This window comes from Bombus affinis, chromosome 10 (genome assembly GCF_024516045.1).
Source record: "Bombus affinis isolate iyBomAffi1 chromosome 10, iyBomAffi1.2, whole genome shotgun sequence".
Classification (NCBI taxonomy): Eukaryota; Metazoa; Arthropoda; class Insecta; order Hymenoptera; family Apidae; genus Bombus; species Bombus affinis.
This window is the reverse complement of record NC_066353.1, coordinates 3,679,921-3,705,290: the sequence shown is the minus strand read 5'-3', so window position 1 is coordinate 3,705,290 and position 25,370 is coordinate 3,679,921. Positions and strand designations below refer to the sequence as shown.

Sequence of the window (25,370 nt, the reverse complement as noted above, 5' to 3'; positions counted from 1 at the left end):
TTAAAATATTAAATTTGTGCTGTGATTTTGGTACCAGTAAAGTTTAATTCATGAGATGTGTGAAAGTTTTATCAATATCTCGTCGTTCGATGTGAATGTTAATGTGATCATGAGATGACGTTGCATCGATCCTCGACGACACAGTTATATTTGGTATAATAATTTATCACGCGAGAGTAGTTCTAATCCAAGTGTGAAAGCCAGAGAAAGACCCTGCAGATGATGTCAGTTATGAGGTAAATATAATGAATCCAGGACATTCACATATATCTTCTGATAAGGTCATTCAGAAATAACGTCATACTTAGCCCATGTAATATAAATTCGTCTATCTGCATTTCGTTACAAATAGTCGCATAGCTGTTGACGAGAATAAAGTAGTTCTATATATATATATATATATATGGAACTACGGTAACCTATTTTAGGATTAAAAATCGCGCAGTATATTAACTATAACGATTATATTTACGGAAAAATCGATGGATGTCAGTTATCATCGAAACGTTTTACGTTGAATTATATATTTTATAATTTCGCTAATAAATTCGTACGCGACCAATTCTACCTCATTCAATCTAAAAAATGAATCGAGTCATTTGAAAGATTAGAATGTCATTTATTCTTGCGCTTTAACCATTTATGTTGCGACTCGAAGCTTGCCGACGATTCCATTTCTCTAGCTGCTTCTTCTTTCATGAATCATTACGGCGGAAGATTATTCCTGCCGTCGTTGTCGTCTTTCCTCACACTGCTGACTACATTTACCGAGATTCATTAATGATAAACGGTAGGAACATTTGTGAATTATCGAAGCACCGGATACCGTCACATTGACATCCTGAAATTAACTTGCCGGCCAGAGAAATAACGGATTTCATTTTGAAAATTTTATTCTAACGACCTACATACGTATACTTGGGCGCAACGAAATTTACATTCTGTCCACTCGCGTTTTACGAAACGTTTAAAGCGTGGCACCGGTTGTTCGCGTAACATCGAAACATTGTTCAGTCCTAGAAATTAATATTCTCGTATACGCGAAAGTGTTCTTGTTAATCTGGTTGGGAATGCGAATTTCCATTACTCTATTTTAAATCGAGTTACATTTACCCTCTTATCACGTTTTATCGCTATGTTAGCAGGCTATACGCGTACCAGCGCGCAACGCATAAAGAAAACAGAAAGAAACCCTTGTACATTTAATCACAGTTAAACTGGAAGCGTTTTCGTGTCTCGTGAAACGCGACGAGTAGGATTATTCTCATTGGGACGCGAAACGCCGATGAATCCGGTTTACTGCGGCACGTACGTTACCAGCTTTTGCCATATACATTTCGCGACGGTATCGTGGTGCTATCGGTATCGGTGGCGGTAGGAAAGAATCCCGCCTTTGTAGACATTTCGAAGCAAGATGGATGCAACGGCCCCGTTTCCTTTCGTTCTTTCCCCTTGTGACATTTTTATTTGCTCCCCTTCTATCTCGCGATATCTATATCGCCAGCCGCGTAGTCTCGATGAATATTTATACGAGCAGATTGTATCCGGGTTTGAGGAAGAGAGCAAATGCACCGAAGCTAGGTTGTAACGGTGCAACAACCTCCTCAAATCGAGTTCCGTCAATACAAACTTTAAATATACATATAACTTTGTATATATTATATGTATGTATTTGGGCCTATCTGTAAGGGTAATTTCCTAGAGAGTCAACTTCAAATATTCGCGAATAATAAATGTATTTCATTCGTTGTACGCTTCCTATCAATTTCTCGGATTGAATGCTTTAAGAATGCATGCTTCTTTCATATATACGTACAATCGGAAAATACGTACACGATACGATAATACGATATGTACACGATCAGATAATATGTTTATTATCAGTATGAAAAGTTTGATTTAATATTTCATTTACAGAGGCCAAACCGTGTCGATCCTGCATTTACGCAGCACATCCGATCCTTGGGAAGTTGGATCTCAAGGCTCATCATATAGCGTCAGTAGCAATAAAAGTCAAACTGGCAGCAAAGGAAAATCAAGTGGAAGTGCACGGGGCTCGTACACGCGTGGTACTTCAATACCATCCTTGAAGCGCCACGACACAACTGCATCGGCATCGTCGACTTCCAGCCTGAAGCAGCATCGACAGGACAGCCACGGACAGGCGAGTAAAACGTTTGAAAAATAAAAATCGTTTTATCGTATCGTATTTCTTTCGGAATATCGTGCAATTTGTAACTCGATATAGTATCGCGAACTATCGCTCCCCAAACCGTAAAATTCCGTGCTCGAAACTTTTACAATCTTTCTCGTTCCTTTTATTTAAATTTCGAAATATTGTAGTTTTTGTTGTACGCGCTCGTTTCCTAACGATCGAGAACTTCGATTCCAATAATCGTTATAACCCTTTGAAAGATAGACTTTAAAGGAAAGAGGGAGGAATGAGTTTGATATTCTGTTAGAGAACGTTGAAAAAGTTTGGACGCGCTGTCAACATGTCTGGAAAACATCTGTTTCTATCGATGAATTTACGGACAGGTGACGGGTTCTCGTCGGCGAGAATCCTCGAATTCGTTCCTGTCGGGTAACAGCGGTACCTCGGGCGAACTTTTCATCACTGGAGATTGCAGCAGGGAATTGTCACCGGTGCGATGGTGCGACAGGGAGGTGGACGGTGTCTATTTAGGTCGATCGGGTTGGGTGCAAGTGCAACAAAGATCTCTGGACGAGAATCGACGGATAAACTATGAGAGTAGCTTGGTAACGGCAACCACAGGTACTTTGCCGTTGCCGAGACGAGCTACGGTTAAATTGGCTGACTATCATTGCAACAGCGAACCAGGGAAATGTCCTGAAGAATTTCTACGATTGGATACCCAGAGACCGGACTATCTAGCTCTGCATGGTCAAGACTTTGAATCTGTAGCGAGCAGCACCTGCACATCTCCTCACAGCATCCCCGAATCCTATTCCCCGCCGTCGATTACGCCGATAATCTCACCTCCGCCTGCCTTTCAAGATGTGATCGGCAGAAAGACTTCCTCGAAGCATTCTTCCGGGCGTAACAATTATGGCAAGCCGCCGTTTCTACCACGATCCAATGCCATAGTGGACAGTGACATCATCAGTCCTCCGCCTTCGCCTCCGCATCAAGTGAATTGGAGTTCTTTGCCACCATCTTCCCGGAAGTCATCGAACACACCGTCCAGATCTAGAAGGCAAAACAGTAACAGTCAACAACAACAGCAACAACAATATCGCATGGCGCAAGCTAAATCATTGGAAGATCAGTCTTCTTCGAGAAGGTCGCAATTCGTTCAACGTTACTTAGAATCCTCGAGCTCATCTTCGTCGTCAGTAGGTTTCAGAAGTCTGGATAGTTGCGTGACGAGATCGACGATGCCCAGATTGGCCGAGAACACAGATTCTTCGGTGGAGGGATACGATGACGGCGACGACGAGGACGACAATCCTAGCTCCTCTTTGAATCTAAGCCTCGTTTCTTCTTCGATAATAGCGCTGAATTCATCCACAGAGTCTATTCGCGCTAATGGGGAAAAGATTTCACCGAATAGACAGAGCCGTCATCACAGAAGTCAACAGGGATTAAGAAGATCACCTGGATCCTCGGAATCCGGCAAGTTATCGTTCAATTCGCCTTCCTCCTCCTCGTCGTCGTCAAGCAGTGCGGAGAGACAAGGCAGATCTCCGACACCCAATCCTTTCAGGCGTAGCAATGCTTCTAGACAACATCAGAGTGCCAGAACGACGCAAGCGTCCCCAGATTCCCATCAGTCGCGGGTAAGAAGATCCAGAAGTCTTCAATTACCCGAGAAGAGGTCCCCCAGCACCGCCGCACCGAGTAGGGAACATTCCAGAGAATCTAACGAGAGCCACAGAGTCGTCGTGAAAATTTCCACCGATCGAGGCAACGAAAGAAAACGTCATGGTCTCCAAAATAGTGCGTATATTCGTTGACTAACTTCATTCGTTGCAGCAGTTTTTCTTTTTTTTTTTTTTTTGTGAATTTCATATACGAGTTGAACATCGTATCTTTGTCGCAATTTCATTGTTCCAATATGTTATAAGTATTCAAGTGTCCGAACCTTCCTTACACTCCTGTACTTTGTCTATTTATTACTGTAGTATACTGTAGTATATTTGTGCATGTTTCCTAGGAAAAGCGCAGTCAACCGAGAACGCGTTAAATGAGGAACTTCTTCGCGAGACCGAGGCAGTAACCGAGTTCCTTTACGGTACGAGGAGTCGCGCAGTAGCTAGAAGTCTTCTCTCGTGTCGCTTCGAGCGCCGTGAAGACAGCCAAGAACAAAGACAAAGGAACAATCCCAACACTTACGACGTTTATTTTATCTCGTCTAAGCAACAGCAATCTTCGAAATCAAGCGGCATGTGTATGCAACAGCAGTCACAGCAACCGCAGCAGCCGCAGCAGCCGCAGCAATCGCAACAGCAACAACAGCAACAACAACAACAACAACAACAACAACAATCCAGACGGCCGAAGACGCTTCAGAGAGGTGCAACGACTCCGAATGCAAATCCCTCGTCTTCGAACCACGACTTCTGTATCAGTCCCGACACGAAACTACGCTGCAACAGCAGTACATGCGATTTCTGGCCACATTGCTCACAGAGAGATACTCTGTACTCCCCTAACCAGGCACCGGTATTTATGAAGTTATCCCAGAGCTATCCGGCTCATCAAAGACTCCCCACGGACACGGGGAACCACGCGAACAGAGGAAGCGCCAGCTCATCCCCAGCATCGTTAGAGCGAATGGACGATTGGGAGTTCCGTGATCGCGAAACTTCTCGAAAGAATCGAGCTAACCGGGAACAGAACAACAGCAACGCGTCGAAATATCAAGAAAGGCAACCCAAAAGCGTGTTGAAGCAGTCGAATCGATGGTCGCCTCTCGAAGGATCCAATGGGAACGGGTCGAGCGTAGAAAAGAGGGAATATCATCGATACTATCAGAAACCTGAATTCACTGGCAGCTTCGAAGGTTGTGAAAGTAAAGATAGAAAAGTGTCGCCGGTTCAAGGGAAGAGTATCATGAATAGATCGCCGAGTGGTCAAGTCGCATCCTCCTCGACTACATCGTCGTCTTCTAGTAGTGACATTTGGGTCACCACATCCGATCGAACAGTGACGAAAAGTCCGAGGAACGCAAAAAGTTCCGGGGCGTCTACTCCAATGGAAGATGCGGTGATTGGTTCTCTGAAGACGCTAATAGAACCGCCGAAAGATGGAATGCTGTCCAGGCCTGGAAGTGCTCCAACGAGAGGGGAGGATTCTCTGTCAGGGGACGTCTCCTTGGATCCTCATCAGCGGTCTCTTTCCTTGCCAAAGTCCTTTCTGGCGCATAATGGGTAAGTTATTCAATGATGCTCCAAATATGATTAAAGATTCTTACGTAGAAATGTAGGATATATTCTCGATACGATGAAAATCATGCATGTTGGTACGCGGCATATAAACAAAAGTAGTGGCTTAAGTTCCAGTTTACTCTACCGTAATTCTCGGTCGTTTAGAAGTTCAACCGCTCTTTTAATTGGCTTTCGTTTAAATGCTATCTGCTACTGCATTACGTGTGGTTCGAATGAATTTCTCGGCAGTTGTACAAGTTTTAAGAATTATTTCATTCCGTTCATAATCTCGTTTCCTATACATCCCGCCGGTCGATCGATAGTCTATCTATTTTGTGACCGTGTTGGAAGATTTAATGAAAAGAATTGCACTTATCCCGCGTATACGTACAGAGTAAATATGTTCCTCTTTTTATCGAAGACTACGCAAGCATGTGCATATTTTTCGTAACTTTCACGATACATGAGACAGTCGTTGTAATTCGTTTAACGTTGATACACGCACTATCAACGTTAGTTAATGCAATCAAATTTTCGAGAAGTTCGATTACTTCGTCCCTAGTTGCACTAGCTACCTCCAAGTGATAGTCCTTAGTGACTTAAAGTTATTATCAATACAGTTATTATCAATACACATCACTTGCGGCAGATGCTCCTTCCCCGATAGATAATCTATTCTCCAGGTAAATCCACATGTATGTTTGTCAATTTCTTAGTGTCATTAATATCTTGATCAACCTGTCTGACCAAATTATACACGTTTGCCATAAGAGCGATAAATGAACAAAGTAAGATGATTCGATTATTTAGAACATTTATCATAAGCTTCAACCACAAATTTGTTCGTTTATCCAGGACACATATCTCCGAACGAAATTAAAAATTACAGTCGAGGTCATAAAATGTTTAACTACATATAAGAATAGCCGCACTGCAATATAACGATATTAGAATATCGATGCAACAACGCAAGGATATTGATGCGCCGATGTATATCCGCATAACAATATAACGATATCGATGGACTGACATAATTTAACGAGATCGGGGTCACATCCATAGCACGTAATTACATTTGTAATTTACAGCGGCAATAAACTTAATCCGTAACTTTTCCATTCGCCGCGAACGCGGTTTCTTTTCATGCAAAATTAAAAATGGTTACTAAGTTTATGGCGCGCCTATTCGTCGTTAAAAATATTGTAGCACTAAAACGTCGTTCAAACTGGCACGAATGCCATTCAAACGATCGTATACCGATCTATGGGACGATTTATAGTTCGACAAAGGTGCGACATTTGTCGCGTGCTCTCGGCTAAATGCTTCTCCGCTTTATGGCACACAGAGAGAACTCGAGAAAAGCCCTCAAGCAACGACCGTACAAACGCGCCAAGTGTAATGCGACGTAACCGCACGTTCGTTCAACTGGGCCCGATCTCGCTTAAGATCGCCCACGCATTAGCCCACGCAGAGTCCGCGAGTGCATCCGAACCAACGCACAAAGAAACATTATAACACTAGTCGTGCGTGATTCTGGTTTATACCGAACGCGGCCAGGAACGCGGGACCAAATGTTAACAAATACGTTAATTCGCTCTAAACAAGGCCCTAGTTTATTTGTAAAAACAAAAACGATGTTTTACGAAATGTTACAAAACTTCTCCCGAACTACGCTCGATTTCTTAAAGCGTATTTGAACAGTTAACCGAATTCGGTTGGGCGTAAGAAAATTGATCAGACAGCGGAAATCAATACTACGAGAAAAACGAAATACACATAGAGGGAAAAAACCAGCGAAATAAATGAACGTGTATGGAGAACGAAAAGTCGGTCAACTTGTTACGTAGAAAAATTTATCTAGAAATTAGCGAATAGAATACAGTCGGATAACGCGGAGGAACGCGGATTGAAGCGAATTTCCGAACAATGTATTCTCTGAATGCGGTTCGCATGTTTTTCAAATTTAAAATGGGACATTGCAGGGCAAGTTTCTTCGCAGTTTCTGGCCAAACAGTTAATCCGATGAGAGAGAGCTACTGCAAAGTTTCGTTCCTTGTGCATTCCCGTACTCTCTGTATATTCTTTTAAGTCGTACAAGTTTCCAGAGCAATTCGCTCTCTTGTGTATTCACGTATCTCGCGTTGGATGTCACGAACAAATGCATAGGCAAACTTGTAAAGGATCGTACCGCGATATTCTGAGGAAAGGTACTGTGATATGAAAAAGAAGGCAGAGGATAATTCCGCGAGTTATGGATGCGATCGATCCTATTTAAAATACGCATAAATATCGATATGTTCGAATTCCTTTCGATACGCATTTTCAAATCCCTTCAGCGAATTTCAAGACGCTTGTAAAAAAATGTGACAAATGTAGTTTTCCGATAAGTATACGTATTTTCTTTTTCACCTTTACATTATTGGGATTTTATATAACGATATTTTGTTATATTCATCTCGTACGATCGCCACTCTCTTTTGTATCTCCAGTTTCCACGATCTTGTGAATAGACTATTCTTTTTTCTTTATTAAACCATTCGCGTGTTTGCGAAACAGAGTTCGCTCCTTTGTTCTTTTTTTCGAGTTCGTTTTCGAAAGATGACACCTATTCGTAATAAAAGAAAAAAGAAACATAAAAAAGAGTTGATGTTCGCGATATCGAAGGACGAACCGCGTATTGATTAACTTCGTATTATTTAATTTCGTATTTCCAGTACATTTGCGGCGACTGTGAAAGACTTGAGTTATTAATTTTTGGAAATGCCATTCCGTAAATACCAGACGAGGCTATTCCAACAAGAAAAGGTCACAGACGATTCGACTCCAATATGGATGAAACTTCTTAGACTTGAAGAATACCTTTATGATACTAGATACGTATATTTTTCTAGCTACGCCGAGTAGCTAACTACGTAATAGCTACGTCGAGTTTAAAGGACGAAATCACCCTCCAAAGTTCAACCTTCTAAGGCCTGGAAACGGTTACAGATAGAACAAGATTGTATTAACAAAAATTCATCAACATTTGGGTTAACGTTAAGATTAATTCAAAATCTTCCTCTTTGAATACTTTTTGTACAAACTTCCGGTTCTTGTACGAATTCCCATTGGCAACTTACGTACGAGTGAAATATGAATTTTCATTCTGTTCTTTTTTCGCTTGATTATTGATAGAATATAATAAATGTGTCATCGAACACGGTGAATATCCCTATTACAAAGCTTGACTTCAGATTTGATACGTAACATTATAGCCACTATGTATGTATGCCCATGTAAATGATATTAATCTTCAAAGGATTGGAATTTACGCGATAGGTGACAACTTGATTCTCAAATCTATCGGAAATTCATAGAAACCAACAAGGTTTTTCCTGAATTTCGAAGAAGTACAGGAATTACTATTCATTTGACAAATTCTTGATCGAATCGACAAAGTAATTAATCGTTTTAGCCACGACACGATAATCGATCGTTCTTCTATCAATCGCTAAAATATTTTCGTTTCGCAATTTTAGTGACTCTTGATGAACTCATGCACATTTCAAATGGAAGCACAGGTTTTAGTATAACTTCGTTACTAGAAATCTGAAAATTATGCATCCTGTGTAATTATTATGTAGTATAATAATTATCTGAGACATAAATCGACGATGCAACTGCATATTAAGTAGCCTAACTCAACATACAAGTGTTCAATTTTAATTTATTATTGCAAACATTCTGAGCGGATGAAAGATACTTTAATTGCAATATCGTAAAGTAAAACCTTTTCGATTGGTAGAACCGCTGCGTAATCAATTTCGCAGCGTCTGTTATGCAAACTTTAATTTTATCCAAACATGATGAAGCTAAGTGCTACTACTAAAAGAGGCGATATTCTTTTGAAATAAATGCGACACGATTTTCCTTGAAAATTGATCGTATTGTCGAGCATGTAATCGGTTACGTGGTTGACGACCGACGAACCGGTTTCACTGGAGAATGAGGGACTCGCTGACAAGTGTCAAGTTTAAATGAACGCGCATCGATTGCACCATGCGAATGTACTTTCTCTTGGTGGTGATTTCTTCGCCGTAAGCGCTACCTGGAGGTTCTGTTACGATCGACCTGCGCCAGCTACTTTATTCCGAAACTAACAGATGGCCTCGCATTCCGTTCTCTCACCTGTCCGGAGTGCTACCTGTGTTTCCTCGCCGACGGGCCTCGTATATTTCATCGCGACGCGTGTCATACCGCTCCGACTTTCCATCGTTCCGACGACATATGATTTTCAATAAATTGAAAAGCTGCTCAGTATCGATTCAAGCACAAATTACTCTCGTCGAAAAGCAAGGGAACAAATAACAGATTGCTTTTACCTTCGTTTCGTTCAGTGTTTCCAATTTTAGATATATTATACTCGTATGAAATTGGTACGTAATTATTTGGAATGTAACAATAGATATTTTCATCCATCAGAAAATAAAAATCGTTTTCACTGAAGTAAAGTCGATTACTGAATGTAGATGATGTACGATTTCATCGAACTCTTTGTATCTTGTGCTTACAGATAAAGAATAGAATATCAGGTAATAAAAAGCTGTGATATGAAAGTAAAAATCGAGTCGAAACGACGTGTCGCGGGAACATAACCAGCAGTTGAGACTAGTTAGTTTCTTGTCTGTGGTAAATTGGATGGAACAAACCCTTCAGATACTCTCGTGATAGCACGAATTAATTACAATCTCTGTAATAGAACTTGAAATAAGAGAGATTTTCAATAGAAAAGCTTAAACAGTTAAATTACCGTATTGCAAGCGAAATTGAAAACAATCATCCATTATGCATAATGATTCTTTTATACTCTTTGTTATTTAAATAATAAATGATAATTCGCGTGTGTATCACGCGATAGCGCACGATCGATATCAGAGGCTTCACGTTAGCTATTGCAAATTACTCTTCAACCTCCATTGGCCAGGAATTTGATTAAGTTCACTGGTTATTCGTCTGACAGCTTGAAAAGGTTCGCTGTTCCCACTGTGCCTTGAATTACCGATAATTTAATAAAATGTTATGGAACGTCGTTATCGGAATCGTGAACTGTTCGAGAAATATGCAAGCTTATTAATAGTCTCTCGCTCAAAGTTCGATATATCGTTTCGTGCAATTAAGCCATACATTTTTGAATAATTAAACAAACAAACTCTATTCATCGACGTAATTGTCAAAGCTACAGAGAAAAATTTATTCTAGAAGATGGAGTCGTTATTGAACAATTCTGTGGTCCGTAATTTTCACGTGTCGGCAATTACACGTTAATTTCAATTATCCGATTTAATTGAACACATTTAATACCGCAAATCGGATCAACAAATATGATTGTATTTCATTATATCGAAAATGAGATGCATAACATATATTTGTCACTGGTCTTTCATATGACACGCAGTAGAATAAACGATTGCATGAACGTGTCAGTAGATAGACTTCGTCAGACACGAAAAGAATCGTTAGGCCAATAATATAATTAGTCAGTATTCCGCTCGTAAGTTCGTTCGTACGGAATTGCTCACGTAACAGAGTTTTATCTTTGCGTGGAACGTTGCACCTGCAACTTACACCCGTTCAGCTCGAATGATACGAAGGAGGCGATGAAATTACACGCTTTTGCTGCCGACAATGCAGAAGATCGACTAACGTTACGAAAGACGATGGTCGGCTGAATTTGCGTTTCGGTCCTGTTTCCAGAACGTTCGAATCCGTGTTTTTCGTGTCATTTTAACGAAGGGAAGATCATTATATCGATATTTGAAAAACTTGAAAAAAATCTAACTGCACTAATCAAGTGAGGTGTAAAGTGGTTTCCAAAACGGCTCGTTAACCTGCGATCTTTCCGTTGGTAATTATTATGTGAATAGATGTAATTTATGTTAGCAATTTCAATCATCCAGAAAGTGAAAATTTTGCCTTCCATACCATATAGCGTCCGTAATTAGTTAATGCGATTCGTATTCAACATAATTCGCGAAATTTGGAGATAAACTAGTTTGTGAATCAATGTGGAAAGGCTTCAAATCTATTTTCATTACCTTAGTGTATTTTATAATCAAATAATCAAATAAAGAAAGGGAGCCGTTCTTGAATTAAAGAGAAAACTAACAGAGCAAAATAGTAATAATAAATAATTCGAGATTCGCCACAGTTAGCATCCTCTTTACAGAGGATCGTGGAAGCAATTGAACACAAAATTACTGGCAAACATCAGTCTTCTATGACCATACGTATTCTATATTCTTACAAAGCCAACGTGGAATATTTCGCGATTCGTCTTTTTCTCAAACGGCATGTATGCATGTATAAAGTTATCATTGACGCCAAGAACTACAGGTTATTGGAACAGAACTTTTCTGGTTGGTATCGAGCAAAGAGGAGAATTTTATTGCAGAGAAATGATCATATTATTCGATGCACAGAGAAACACAATGCTTTCGCTTGTTACCGCTTTGAAACGTTAGCACGATCTTGCTTTCTCAATAACTGGCATTTGAATTCAAAGTTAATCAATTATTTCTTTGAGTGCGGTTGACTTTCGATCTCGTGTACTCTCACACAGTGTTTATTGTGCGTGAAAATATTTGTCCGCGTCCAATTTTTCGTTCTGAATTCGTTATTAGGTTGCCTATCTAAAGCATACAATGGCGAGTATTGGTTGGTAATTGCTTTGCTCCGCAATTGATTTTAAACAAAGAGCATGAGAAATTAGAACGGTCGATTAAAATTCACCAGCAAGAAATAAATATTTTAAAAGCGAATTGTGCGTTATAAAATAAACGTTGGTCCTCTTGCGGAACGCATGATCTTTCTTATTGAATTAAGCGCTACAACTGGAGAAAGAAATAGAGTTACAATTGGATGTAATTAGTGACCCTGTACCGGAGATCTTCACCTCAGGAACGACAGGCCACGGTTGACTAACTTTTAACTCAGACGTTGCTCCGTCCTGTTTCGTTAATTATTCATTTCTGCGCCGGCGTTGTCCGCGTGAAACTTTACAGGACCAACAAAACTTGGGACACCTATTCCATGTGTTGCTTCCAGAAACTTGCATTTCTAGCTGCTAAAATACCGCCGCGTATATTGTCAAAGACGATACTTGCAAAGTATCGTTCAACATATATTTTTTCCTATCATTTCATCGATTAACAATATTTAATCGCAATATAATTTGCTTAGAATGACAACAAAATTCGACGCTCGATCTTCATAAAATTTAAATAATATTATTCAAGATCAATGCCTAAAATCAAATATAAAATACTGCAAAATATTTTACTTTTTGCCAAGGTAAAGATTTTTAGCTCGTGCAAAATTTATCCTTCTCCAAAGTTCCAGGCTCGCTCTCAGACGGCATAATGGAGACGCGAGTAATTTTCATTCTTGAGCAAAGTTGACAGAATGAAATTTACATGTGCATCTTGGTCCGGCACCAAGAGCCGTTGCTACGTACAAGTGCATTGCGATAAGGACGCGTATAAAGCTATTTGCATGGCTATATTGACGCTCTCGTCTTGGCGACGCTTTTTATTTTGCGTCGACCGTATCCATTTTTCATGGCGTTATGAAGCTTTAAAGTTTCGAGGTCCACGGATAAAACGTTGATGGTTGGTACATACGTCACATCCTTGGTTTCGTGTTTAGTATTGTACTAAAAAAAATTTATAAATCCATGATACACCATACGGAATGCAACAAGGACAAAGACATAAACATATATTTAAAATGAATTCTTCGTAAAAACAGATTGTAAAATACCAAACTTTAAACGTTCAAAATTCATCCACATATCTTTTATTTTTTATATAGCTAGGTATCTATATAAAATATATTACTCGAGCGTTTATACTTCAGGAAGAGCAATTAATTGTGCTTAATCCCGACGTTGTGTCTATGGGTCCCATAAATACGTCATATAGTACTCCTACGTTAGTGTATCATATAATGAGCTGGATTAATAACGGGAATTCCTGGGGATGTCGGTACGAACTCGTAAAATATGCGCGGTTGTAATTACGCATCTCGTTGAAGCCGTTACGGCAAGAAAATAATTCACTTCCAAGCCTCTGGAATTGTTCAATGACCGTTTTAACGTTGCTCCTCGTATTACTCATATGTAATATTGCTTTATTGACTTCTTGCGCGCGTAAAGGAAAGAAATAAAAGTATGTGTGGTAATAGTTTTTTTAATTTAAACGCAGCAGAACCGCTTCAATGGTAAAGCGAATCGAAGTTCAATGGAAAAGAAAATATTATGTCAGTTGAGAGGTTATCATAAAAATATGATCATTGAGATTATTGAAGGGGTACTGAATACGTTTGAGGATTGTTTGAGGTTATTGAAGTTATTCGAAGGTTATTCGAAGTCATTCGATTGAAAGTCATTCAATCGAATAATGCTTTATTCTGAAGTTATAAAATGCATAATAATCCAATAAATGCTTTTACAGCTGCGCATAAAATTTTTTAGGAGCGCTAAAATATTGTCCATACCTTGTAGAATCCATGGTCACACGGAGCTAGGGAACAAAAAACACTAACATCGATTTCCTCAATAATTTGCTTATATATCTCCGTAATTCGCTATCGTATTCAACACTTGACCGCCAAAGATGGCATCATTAAACGTAAATTATATTTACACTAGGAGGATCTTTAAAAAGAGCAATCACCGTAACATTACGGTTGGTTATTTTCATAAACTAGTTCCTCGTGGCGATGTCATTCGATAGACAAGCTTGATCAATATCAAAGTCAAAACGTTGTCGCATAGCATTTGTCCCAAAGCATTATCTGTGTAGTGACTTCTGAGATGGTGCCAGTGTCACTTTGTACATGTTCGTTTAGTCTGTTTGCACCGATGCATGTACTCCGCGATGGATGCTGGTCTGATTGTGAACATAAATTACGAGGTACTAGGCGAATAGAACACACTCGACCGTGATATTCGGATCACTCGCGTGTAACATGGCGTCGAAGACGAGAAAGGGCTGGATTCTCTCCTCTTGCTCTCTCTCTCTCTCTCTCTCTCGCTCTCCCCCTCTCTCTCCTTCCCTCCCTCTCTCCTTCTATTTCGTCGCTTTTTCTCTCTCCTACTTGCTCTCATCTTCTCCGCGGAAATTTCACAGAGTTTCTGTATAATGTCGAGCGGCGTAACGTTTGACAAGTTTCAAACAGATGCGCCTGAGCGCGTAAAATTTATACGCCGGGCCCATAAAATAAATTACACGCACGATAATTAGAATTCTACGGAGATGGAATTGGATTTTGAAGCGGCTCGAACGCGGACGGTCTCGAGTAATTAAACTTCACCGACGGACACGGTTGGATTTATTTAACACTTATTTTAACGCGCATATCGCGTTATATAAGAAACTACGACGGAGAAGGGTAAAAAATGGAACGGGGAAAGCACAGTTGCAGTTAAAGGTAAACGAGTCCCGTTTGTCGTAAACGAATCCTTTTGGTGCTTCATAAATCAACGAGCCTGGAAAAATAGATGGAACTGGAACGTTTTGCGAATCAGTTCGAGTGGAGTCGGACACAGAAGGGATTGGTGAATACGGTTTAGGGTATTCATCGATTCACTCGAACGCCTTCATCGTTCGTGGATGAGTTTGGGAAAGTTTAAGGATCGACTCTTTTGGGAGTCGATCACGAGGAAACGTATATTGGCTATTGAAAAATAGCGGAGCATTTCGATTGATCTTTTCTGAGGGGAACTTGACCAGCGAAAATGTTGAGACGAGAATGATTATACTAAGCTATTTACTGCCATATTTACTACCACAACCTTTGAAGCATAACAGAATATAATTTTTTCATAATTAACGGCAGAGGTAACAGGAAAAACGCTTATATCTCGGTATGGACGAAAAATCGAGCAAGCAATTGATTAAAGCGTAAATAATGAGTTGCTCGAAAGCATGGTATATCGAGCCGACGTAAATGTCGTTAACATGATATATATGGCTCGAAACAGGGATCAGTTTGAAACGGTCTTGAATGCAAATTGCAAGTCGTGATGCATTCGGTAGCGCCTACACACGCATACCTGGTGCAGACGTTTGATATTAACGACCGAATGTAATGATCGTTACGCGCCTTTGTTCTACCAGCTTGAACGCTAAGACCTGGCTTTAGCTGTATTACGATACACAGAAAGTATGCGCTGATCTAATCTCCGCTTCTACAAGACACGGTGTTTTAACGAGAGGTTCCTTGATTGAAACCTTCGTGATTAATCACCGATTGATAATTCGATGATCGAGTTCAATAAATTGCATCGATTTCACGGCGAATTCTTTACAAATCTTTCTTCTCCAGACATTAGACCAATGGTACATATGCGCAGAAGATTGCAAAATTGATCGCGTGCCTCTGTATTTGATCGATTTTATTCTATCTAAAAGATAGAAGGTCAGACAAAACAGCGCGTTGCGAAGCAGGCCTCAAACGAGGAATTGAACAATTCGAACATAGTACGTGATAAGGAACGACTATATAATATGTAATAGTAAGCATTACGAATCGTGATTCATAAGCCCGATTGAATCTATCGAATACGGATGTGATTAATCGGCACGGCCGCGATAAAAATTACTCAAATTATTACTAATCGAACGTAAGCACGTAATTGTTATCGATACTTCTGCGATTTCTTCATCGAAATCGTTAAGATCTTGAGCCTGAAATTCGAAGGTCTTTTAGATACTACTATTAATAATCGAGAACTTATCCAAAACAGAATATCTATACACCTAAATAAATTGTAAATTACAGAGATTATATTTGTATCTGATTATAGAATATATAGATATGTCTATTTTTAACATTGAAGTACAATTAGGAATATCTGTGTACTTTTTTCCCAATTTAGTAAAATATCGAGTTTGTCAAGCGACAAAGTTTAATCAATCTGCTTCCAATTAATATTAGTTTTATATAACTATCCTCATATAACTGGATATTTAAAGTTTCTTGTTTGAAAAGAAGATTGTTCGTTCGTGTTTCACAACTCTGTCATCGTTATCATCGATATCAAAGTAATACCACAAGTTGCTCCAAGTTGGAAAGTTCCTCGCGATATGATCTGAATGGCGGAATTAAGACGCTACGAAATGAGATCCTCAAAAACTAGCTCAATTCGTGAACGATAAAGAAACTTCAACACAACCCAGAAGAAAATAAACAAGAGGAAAATAAAGAAAAAAAAAAACAAGCGATTCCTGAGAACCGTCGGTCTCGTAAAAACTGGAAGGATAAAATGAAGTCGCCAGGAAGGCAGATAAAAATGACATTGTGTGCTTCTAGACTCCTTTTTTTACCGGTGGGAAATGATGGAAAAAAAGTCAGGCTAAAACAACAGGATATCTCTTCGAGTTTTCGAGATTCTGACTCCATTATTCACATATCTCGTGCGTCTTCGTGAATGACTATGATTAAAGTGATAGTAGAAAGTAGGAGGACACGAATGTAGTACAGCAGCGAATTTCAAATATAGGAATTGTTATTTGTTAAAATATCGGATTTATAAGCTTGCGAATACGACACTAACAATGGCTGTTCTGAGCTCTGTATCATTCGGGAACACGTGAGACTTGATACAGAGGTTTTCGGGCACGTAAAATGCAAAGGATTCGACCCCAAACGCGCAAAAGTCGATATCGAGAACAGTGGATGTGGAAAAAAAAGAACGCAACCGACCCGAAACTTGTGAGATTTAATACGCTTCTCTTCCAAACGAGCGAGGTTATATCCATATAACTCTGAACACGTTTGAGTTGGCAGTATATTCCAAAAGCGAGGGATAGTTTGAAAAATCTAAAAATTTAGAATTTTGGTGTATATAAAAGATATCGTGATACCACGAGTTTTAAAGAATTTAGCTGTGAACTTTTTTTCAAGATTCGATCTTCTCGAGAAAGCCAGAATCACCAACATTCGAAGATTCCTGAAATTTTTACATCTCTGTGACTCTCCGCAGTTACCGAGATTTCGAGATCGTTCCAGGTGTCAGGGTTGTGAAGATACCAGGATCTCCATGGCGTCCAGGGAATTAACATATACGCGGAAGTTTCCATAACACCAAGATCGATACAAGCGTCACGTTCCTCTGACGCCAGAACTGCCATAGCTCTAGAATTTCCATAACGTCAGGATCGTCCATGTTTCAAAATCTTCATGACACCAAGGTTACCAAGACCTCAAAGCCGACGCTTGGGTTCAAAGTCAAAATTCCAAAATCTCGACGATCGCTGGATTCTTAAGAATTTTGATGTTGTAAAAGTAATCAAGAACCAAACCTATGACCCTTTAAGCTTTTACGAATCTCTATGTTCTCGAGGATCCCAGAAGCTCGTGGGTGCCGAATGTTCCAGTAATTTCAAAACTCCTAAATTCCAGTAGATTTAATGATTCCACAACATCGTAGATTCGACATTCTCCACACGTATGCACCAAAGTTTGTTTGTAGGGATTATCCGTTGCTTAAACTACTCGAGAGCTTTTATTGTTTCAGAGTCATAAACTCTCCAGGACTTTCTACAATCCCTGATTTCTCGAACCTATGAGTTGATTATATCGAATCCTACGAGCTCGAGGTTACTTTTGCCTGCTTCCTACATATCCAGAGTTATTGGTATCGAACTTTTGTACGTAGGAGTCGTCGTGAATCGTCGTGTATCGCGTCTCACGTGTCGGAGCTCCACGTTATCGAGTCTCGTGACTCAAATATCGTAGATATTTAATTCCAGCGTGTCGGGAAAACATCTGACTTATATTTTATAAATCCGTACTCTCGCGAATCAACTGGTCTTATCAACTTTTAACTCTGTTGCGACTCACGATTTTTTACGTTTTATTCGCGTTTCACTCTTCTTTCAGAACAAAGACGTTTGTTTCAAACAAAGATTTCACGCGTGTAACGTTTTAACGCAAATTTTAACATGCAATTAATTCACTCATAACAACGCAACAGTGTGATATAAAAAAGATTCTTTTATATTTTCGACAAACTTTAGAAATTTTGCGTTGACAGAAAGTCCAATATGGTTGAAAATGATCAGGAAATATACATTATCACGTTGAGTTTAGGTAATTTCACAACGGTGTTGGTAGGCTGGTACCGACTTTACTCAGAGGGAGGTGACGCTACATTGGCGTCATCGACATTCAACGTGTGAAGAAAAAAGAAATTTCAGTCACACTGAACGAACACGCGACTTACGTTCAACAATTAACGTGTTAATAGAATTCATTTTCACGACTGTTTTCGCTTTCACGTTTCAAAAGCGTAAAATCAACGAAAAATATAACAATTAAAAATATAACAATTAATATTTTTACGCTATAAAAAGTTTAAGGATATATTTATGTATTTGTAAGGAATTTTATTTTCGCCGAGGGATCGAATATAAAGTCGTACCTACAAAACACATATATTGTATTTTATCGAGATGGTCACGCGCAGCAGTTGAAATATGCATGGTGTTTCTATGCAGAGAACAAGTGGCCGCCGGTACATTGGGTTAGAGAACCGGCTCGAACCAAGTGGTTGCCACGGCGCATCGCAACGCGCCGGTGTATTGGCGCGGCGCTGCGATCGAGATGCCAGTACACCGCGCGCTGTCGTCTCGTCTACATGTTGTGTTCTGTTACGTTTGCTTATCGCTCATATCAACGTGTTCCTCTTCGCCTCTCTGCGCATCCATTCGCGCGCATTTTGTTTACCAGCCACCCTAGAAATCAGAAATCCTTGATGCGGTATGTTACGGTTTCTATTTAATCTTTTTTCTTTTTCTTCTTTCGTAAACGTCCACCGGCGCACGAATCGAGTCGTACCGGTTCACGGTGGACACGATAAAAGCTCTTTTTAAACATGAATCGACAACGGTGATCGAATCTTGACGATGCAACGTTGCGTTTTTACCGGTAAGTAACATGAATTTATTTTTTCGTCTCGTTTGATCAGAACGTTATTGAAGTATTGTTGTTTGGCCAGGAAGTTTCCATGATTGTAAATGTACATAGTACATAGTTACCGGTACGTGGCGTATTGATTTATCACCTCACCAGGTCGCGTGTGTTTTGGAGCAGCTTTTTATTATTTTATCGCAATGCTTTTTTCGTCGTAAGAGTGCATCATCTGATGCCCCGTTTCGTAGCGCGTTATTACATAATTAATGAACCAATCGATATCTACTAGGTCGTTTATATAAACGTGCCAGAATATCATATCAAATTTATACTTTTGGATCTTTAACAACCGTATATCATTTGTTGAGTTTTATCGTCCTTAATTTCATTCCGATTGTGCAATGCGAAATTTTGCTTTTTATTTGATTCGTTCGTTTGCTTTGCCAACTTGACGAATTCGCTAACGAAGGAAATTCAAGGGAACAAACACGAACGCGACTGGTTTTCGCGAAAAAGGAGGATTGGTTTCGCGCATACATAGGATGATACTCTCAGGATCGACCGTCCTTGAACGGTCAAAAATATGTTTGCAGGTCCATCGGTAGCAGAGTAGGTCGTCTCGCGTGCACTCGTGAGATTCTCGCTGCAAACCTGTTCACCTTCGTCCTCGCCCTCGGATCGAACACATCCGTGGCTCGTCTTTCGCATCTTCCGCTTAGCTGAATCCTGAGAATTCGTTGAACGTTAGTCAGATCATAAAGAAAGACAGAAAGAATCGATGAAAGAACACTACTTACATACCCTTCGTGTCTGATTCTTCATCTGCAATTCTTTCACGTGAGCAGAATTAATTTTCCTCTAATTGTTGTAACTTTTAAGAAATTCCCGAGAATTCATCGTGTCTGTTGATATGAATCATTATGCAATCAAGTTGCTACGTCATCATTTGATAATTAAAACTTAATTATCGGACAAATTTCAAGTTGGAGTTTCTAGTCAGCGATTTCGAATTAGTGTTCTGTTAATTAAGAGTGAAACTCGTTTCGCACGGAATTCCAAGATTGGAGAATATCGACCAGAGATGTACCGTGGTCTGTCGATCTTCCTAAGAATCATTTGAAATTCCGTCGAATTAACCGGAAGCTTAACAATTTTCAATCGGAAGCGGACGCTGTCTGTCTACAATCGATCTGCGGTTCGGTCGCTCTTCTTTGGTTTAACGTCGACTTCGATTTTCCACGCTGACTGTTCCATCATATCGCGAATATCAGAAATCTGGTTCGAGAAATCCCATTAACTTCGTAGAAAATAGTCGAGAACCGATGAAAACAATCGGGAAACACTGGACGCTTTCCCGTGTATCAAAACAGTCACAAGAGCGTGAGCCTTGAACCTCGAAGAAGCGTTAAAAATGTAAAATCTGTCGCGACGTGGAAGCCTAAGTATCCTCGATAAAATCGCTAAGAATTTCTGCGAAATCTATAGGATAGAATGATCGAATATCTTTTCTTTTTAGTTGCAAAACATACAAGGATCTTGGTGGAAAAGTGATACGAGTTTATTCTTTTCTAAAAATAGTAAAAGAGTAAGTACAATGAATGATTTGTCTAGAGGATTTTAGAATACGTATATTAACATGTTTTAGCGTGAGAGAACATATAGATTTCTCTCCTAAAGTTTAACTTAATTTGTTGCATTTGCATTTAAAGTTAAAAGTATTATATTGCTTGTTATATTTTTTCACTAAACCGCTAATTTGCAAATGTTTCTAATTAATATTTCATTTATTTACAAATTAACGCGTAAGTAAATAATAGCGTAAAATTCTGAAGTTCGAACTCATATCTTACGATTAGTGAAATGTTAAAGAATTCACCTGACATGTTTTATTGAACGAAGACGTACAGCTTGCGATAGATGTTCAGTTGAGCCACGCAGGTTGTACCTTGAATGTCGACTGTACGTGAAACCGGTCACGTAGAGAAATTCCAGAAACTTGGTAAAACTTTTGGTACGTAGATGGTACGTTGTACTCGGATGGATTCGATCACCGAACTTTGTCGTAATCATTTCCTTTTCGGATACGTTCGCCAATTTTGTTTCTTTTCTTCTCTCTGTTTCCTATACAGATGCGAAGCGAACGTGAAAACATCTCGACGCTGGCTGAAATTCGCGATAACAACAAATAGCTGTGATTCCGTGAAGCGTGATAAAAATGTAGAGTTCGTAATACGAGTTTCCCGTGATTGATAACGGCGCCGATCAATAATACGCCAAGCCAGATAAAAAAGAAAAAAACAAACCCAGTTCCATGAACGTGTCTGAGTATGTAGTTTCGCGAATATGTGTAACGACTTCGATATATTGATGAACGTCAAAATGTGAGCACGAGGTTATTGTTAAGCTCGGACGCAGCAGGAAACGATATTTTTTCCGGAAACGTATGTTGCTCGTTAATTATCGAAATAATGCGATGCGGCCAAAGTGTGCACGTGTGAATCGTGTTTGACGAAGTAAATTATCGTCAACGCCGAGTGAAATGAGTGAAAAAGGTGTGGTGTCGTCGCTGAAGAATCGTGAAAGGGTGAGCGGAAGTATCTTCTGGAGGCACAGCTGGCACTGTTCTGCTTATTTATCGAGGGAATTGTCCTTTAGCAAGCTGAACAGCCCTGTTCGTAGCTGGGACAACATGGCTCGGGCCAAGACCAACAAGTAAGAGCTTAAGAACCTTTTGTACATACTTTTTTTCCTTATCGAGTGAGGAATGCATATTTCAATGGTTGACATGACTAAGAAATATACAGGTTATCTATAAAATAAAATGTGTAGGTTCACTAGCATGTTCTACCGCATTCTTTTTTGAGTCATCAAACTTCGTAAAGTCATAGGTATGTAATATGTACAGAAAGAGATATTTCTTGTTTGAGAATGGTTCGAGTAGCTAAATCATAGTATACCGTACGACTATTTACAGAAATCAAAGATGATTGTACGAATTTCTGTATATGAAGTCATTCGTTCGTTAGTGATGTCAAACATATTCGGCATTCCAGTAACAGTACTCGAATTTATGTACACATTTTTCTGTAATACGTGTTTTATTTGCATTTTTTAATTACACGCTTATAACGTTAAGTGTTTCGAAAATACGCATATCGCGCTTTGTATCGCAGTGAATGTTTCTTTTTTTTTTTACCAATATCATTATTTCATACGTACGTATGATTTAACGAGCGAAACCTTTAAAGAAAAGCATTAACTTTTTATACATTCGTCCATAAAGTTTTATTTCGATTTTAACATACCTACACACATTGCGCATGTGAAACGTGCAAACAAAAAGTTAAATACATATCGGATGTCCGAGTCGTAAGGCTACTGCGCTATCGAAAAAGGGTGCATACAAAGTTAGTACTTACCTTGCGTGTACATTATTAAATTTCTGCACTCGTCCTCCTATCGTAACGCGATATTTTACGTTTCACGAAGATCGCGAGCAGAGCTCGCGCCTTGTATTATAAATTTCGCGAAACCTCGCCGCGTTTTCGTTGCTGTTCGTCACGCAAGGTAATTATACCCGGCGCGCGTTACATTTTTGCCAAGGGAAAAGAACAGGACCGAGAACCGTTCGGTGCTCGTGATTCCTGGCTAGTATTTCCGTCACGATCGATAAACGTTTGCTACCGTGGCGAAATACGAAATTCTTTCCAGTTCAAACCTTGGAAACTTACAGTCGGACACGTTGGCTAAATTAATCGAGTTGTTTCACGATTTGAAGCAGCAAAGAAGTTATGCTAACGAGCAAGAATACGAACTCGAAGTTATCAGGTTAATGCGCAATTAAATGTTGTCTCTTCTAATTAAATTTTAATCACGCTTAGTTTCTTTAAGACATCGTGTATTTAACAAAGATCGTTTCTGTACCATTTAATGCGATTTTTCAATGCAAACATAACTTTATTATCCCCGATTTGTAACTATTATCTTCCGTGAATAAAAAATCCTGCGAACGGTGCTGTTGCAGCTTCTACATTTAATAAATTTATGTCTCCAGCAGCCTCAATGACACTTGTTCCAAATTTAATTTCACACGGGAGAGTCAAGCGAACGTTTCGATTATTCATGGTGGACAATAACGGAGTTAATAAATCTCCTTAACGTTCAATATATGTTATTTATAGGAAATTTCTTCTTCTGTAATGCGCTTGATAATTGACGATAGAACAAAATCTAATTAATGGTTTGTGGAAGTTTACACTCCGGAGGAACAATATTTCATTTGCACGAATCTAATACGAGGCTATTTATTTAATAGTAACTCTATTAGTTAGCTTTCACGTAAATTTCGTTTGACTAATTGCCAATGGAAACTTCGTGATGAATTTTCCTTGCATGTAGAATGCAAATGTTGCGATGGCGAGCGTGTACACGCTACAGGAGCCGCTTATAAAATTTCATTCGAGTCATTTCCTTATTTTGTATACGATTAACCGAACACAGACACTCTGCCGCCGCTAAGCTGTTTATTCCAACAATTTACGTTGTGCCATGAATTTTATTAGTGAACTGGAAAGCCCGGGGTTTTGAATCTCGCCGTCGTAAATTGCGATGAAAACGGTTTAGGATGTGATGGCTAATCTAAATAGAATTTCACAACGTTCCCGTTTATCGGTGAAAAAGTGGGGAAAAAATCTTACTTGGACGACGGTGAAACTTCACGATCGGTGAAATCCTGCCGATGAACGCTGAATGAAAGTGTTCGTTTTCCTTTTTAACGGCGTCAACGAAGTTATATACGCATGATAGTTTCGCGTAAAAACACGAGGTCATCGATCTTTCATATTGGAAAACAATTTTCGCCGTAGAACGGCTACAAGAGAGAGGGTGACTCGACACTAATTAACTTCCTGCGCGTCAGCACGACGGATCAAAAATGTCTACAAACTGACGGCATCGTCGTCGTCGCTCAGACAATTCTCCACTTTCCCTTTAGAGTCACCTACCTCGTAATAAGGACAGAATATTACGGCTTTGATAAAAATTAAACGGAGCCGAGAATCTTTTCTTCTATCTTGCGCTTAATTAACTTGGGACGACGAGACGTAGAATAAAATTGAACATTATTCTGTTTATTAATGATTAAATTTAAGAACGGTGAAAATGAAATCAAATTATCAAATACCTTTTTCATTCAAGACGACGAAATGAAAACGTAAGACGAATTTAAATATTATTCTGTTTATTAATCATTAAATTTAATAACGGCAATGATGACTTCAAATTATCATTGTTTTTTTAATTCCAAACTAATTGGTTAAGAAAATCAGGAAGAAGAAATATGTTCGATCTCCTTCCATTTTTATAGAATTAATACCGACTTATACGAGTCTATCTTTATCGATGTCTTCTGATTTAAATGTATTGAGAAGAAACGATCGACATAGAACATACAAATTGAACAGTATCGCTGTATAAAATCATTGAATAATGGCTGAAAGGAAAAAGCAATTTGATTATTCATTGCATTTCATGATCCAACAACTAAAGAGGCTTTGTGAAATGCTAACATTATTTCGATCAATGAATTCTGCAGCCTATAACAGTTCTCCGCATAAAATAGGCTCGAAACAGATGCCGCACTAAAAGAATTCTCGCTCCACCTTTCCCTAAGTTCTTTGCTCGAATAATTCCTTGGCTCGACAGAGGACAGAGAAAAAAATGAAAGAAACCGGAGGTGAAATGAAAACAACTTAGCGCATAGGTAATTCGTGGTTAAAGGATAGGCGAGATACTTTATCAAAGTATTCATTTAAACAGGGGACAGTCTACTGGTTATTTCGTAACATTTGAATAATATTAAACGCGTAGTCTATCTGTCTCCCTTTCTCAAGTAGGATAGGTCGGAAACGGTTTCTTCTTATGTCTTAAATTTCCTCGAAGCCTCGTGCATAATTTCTCCACGAGATAAAACGATGGCCAGGAAGAATACGGAAGAGAAGAGGAAGAGGAAGTCGAGACGGGAA

General features: G+C 39.3%; 1 protein-coding gene across 9 annotated transcripts in view; it reads left to right on the top strand.

The window, feature by feature from the left end:
• LOC126921457 (serine-rich adhesin for platelets) overlaps nucleotides 1–25,370 on the top strand; it is a 134,435-nt gene that overhangs the window by 46,990 nt on the left and 62,075 nt on the right. For all 9 annotated transcript variants that reach the window (XM_050733071.1, XM_050733076.1, XM_050733079.1 and 6 more), the window contains 3 exons: nucleotides 1,918–2,164; nucleotides 2,539–3,961; nucleotides 4,179–5,394. In XM_050733071.1, coding sequence (XP_050589028.1) covers nucleotides 1,918–2,164; nucleotides 2,539–3,961; nucleotides 4,179–5,394 — 2,886 coding nt within the window. The remainder of the gene's footprint in view (nucleotides 1–1,917; nucleotides 2,165–2,538; nucleotides 3,962–4,178; nucleotides 5,395–25,370) is intronic.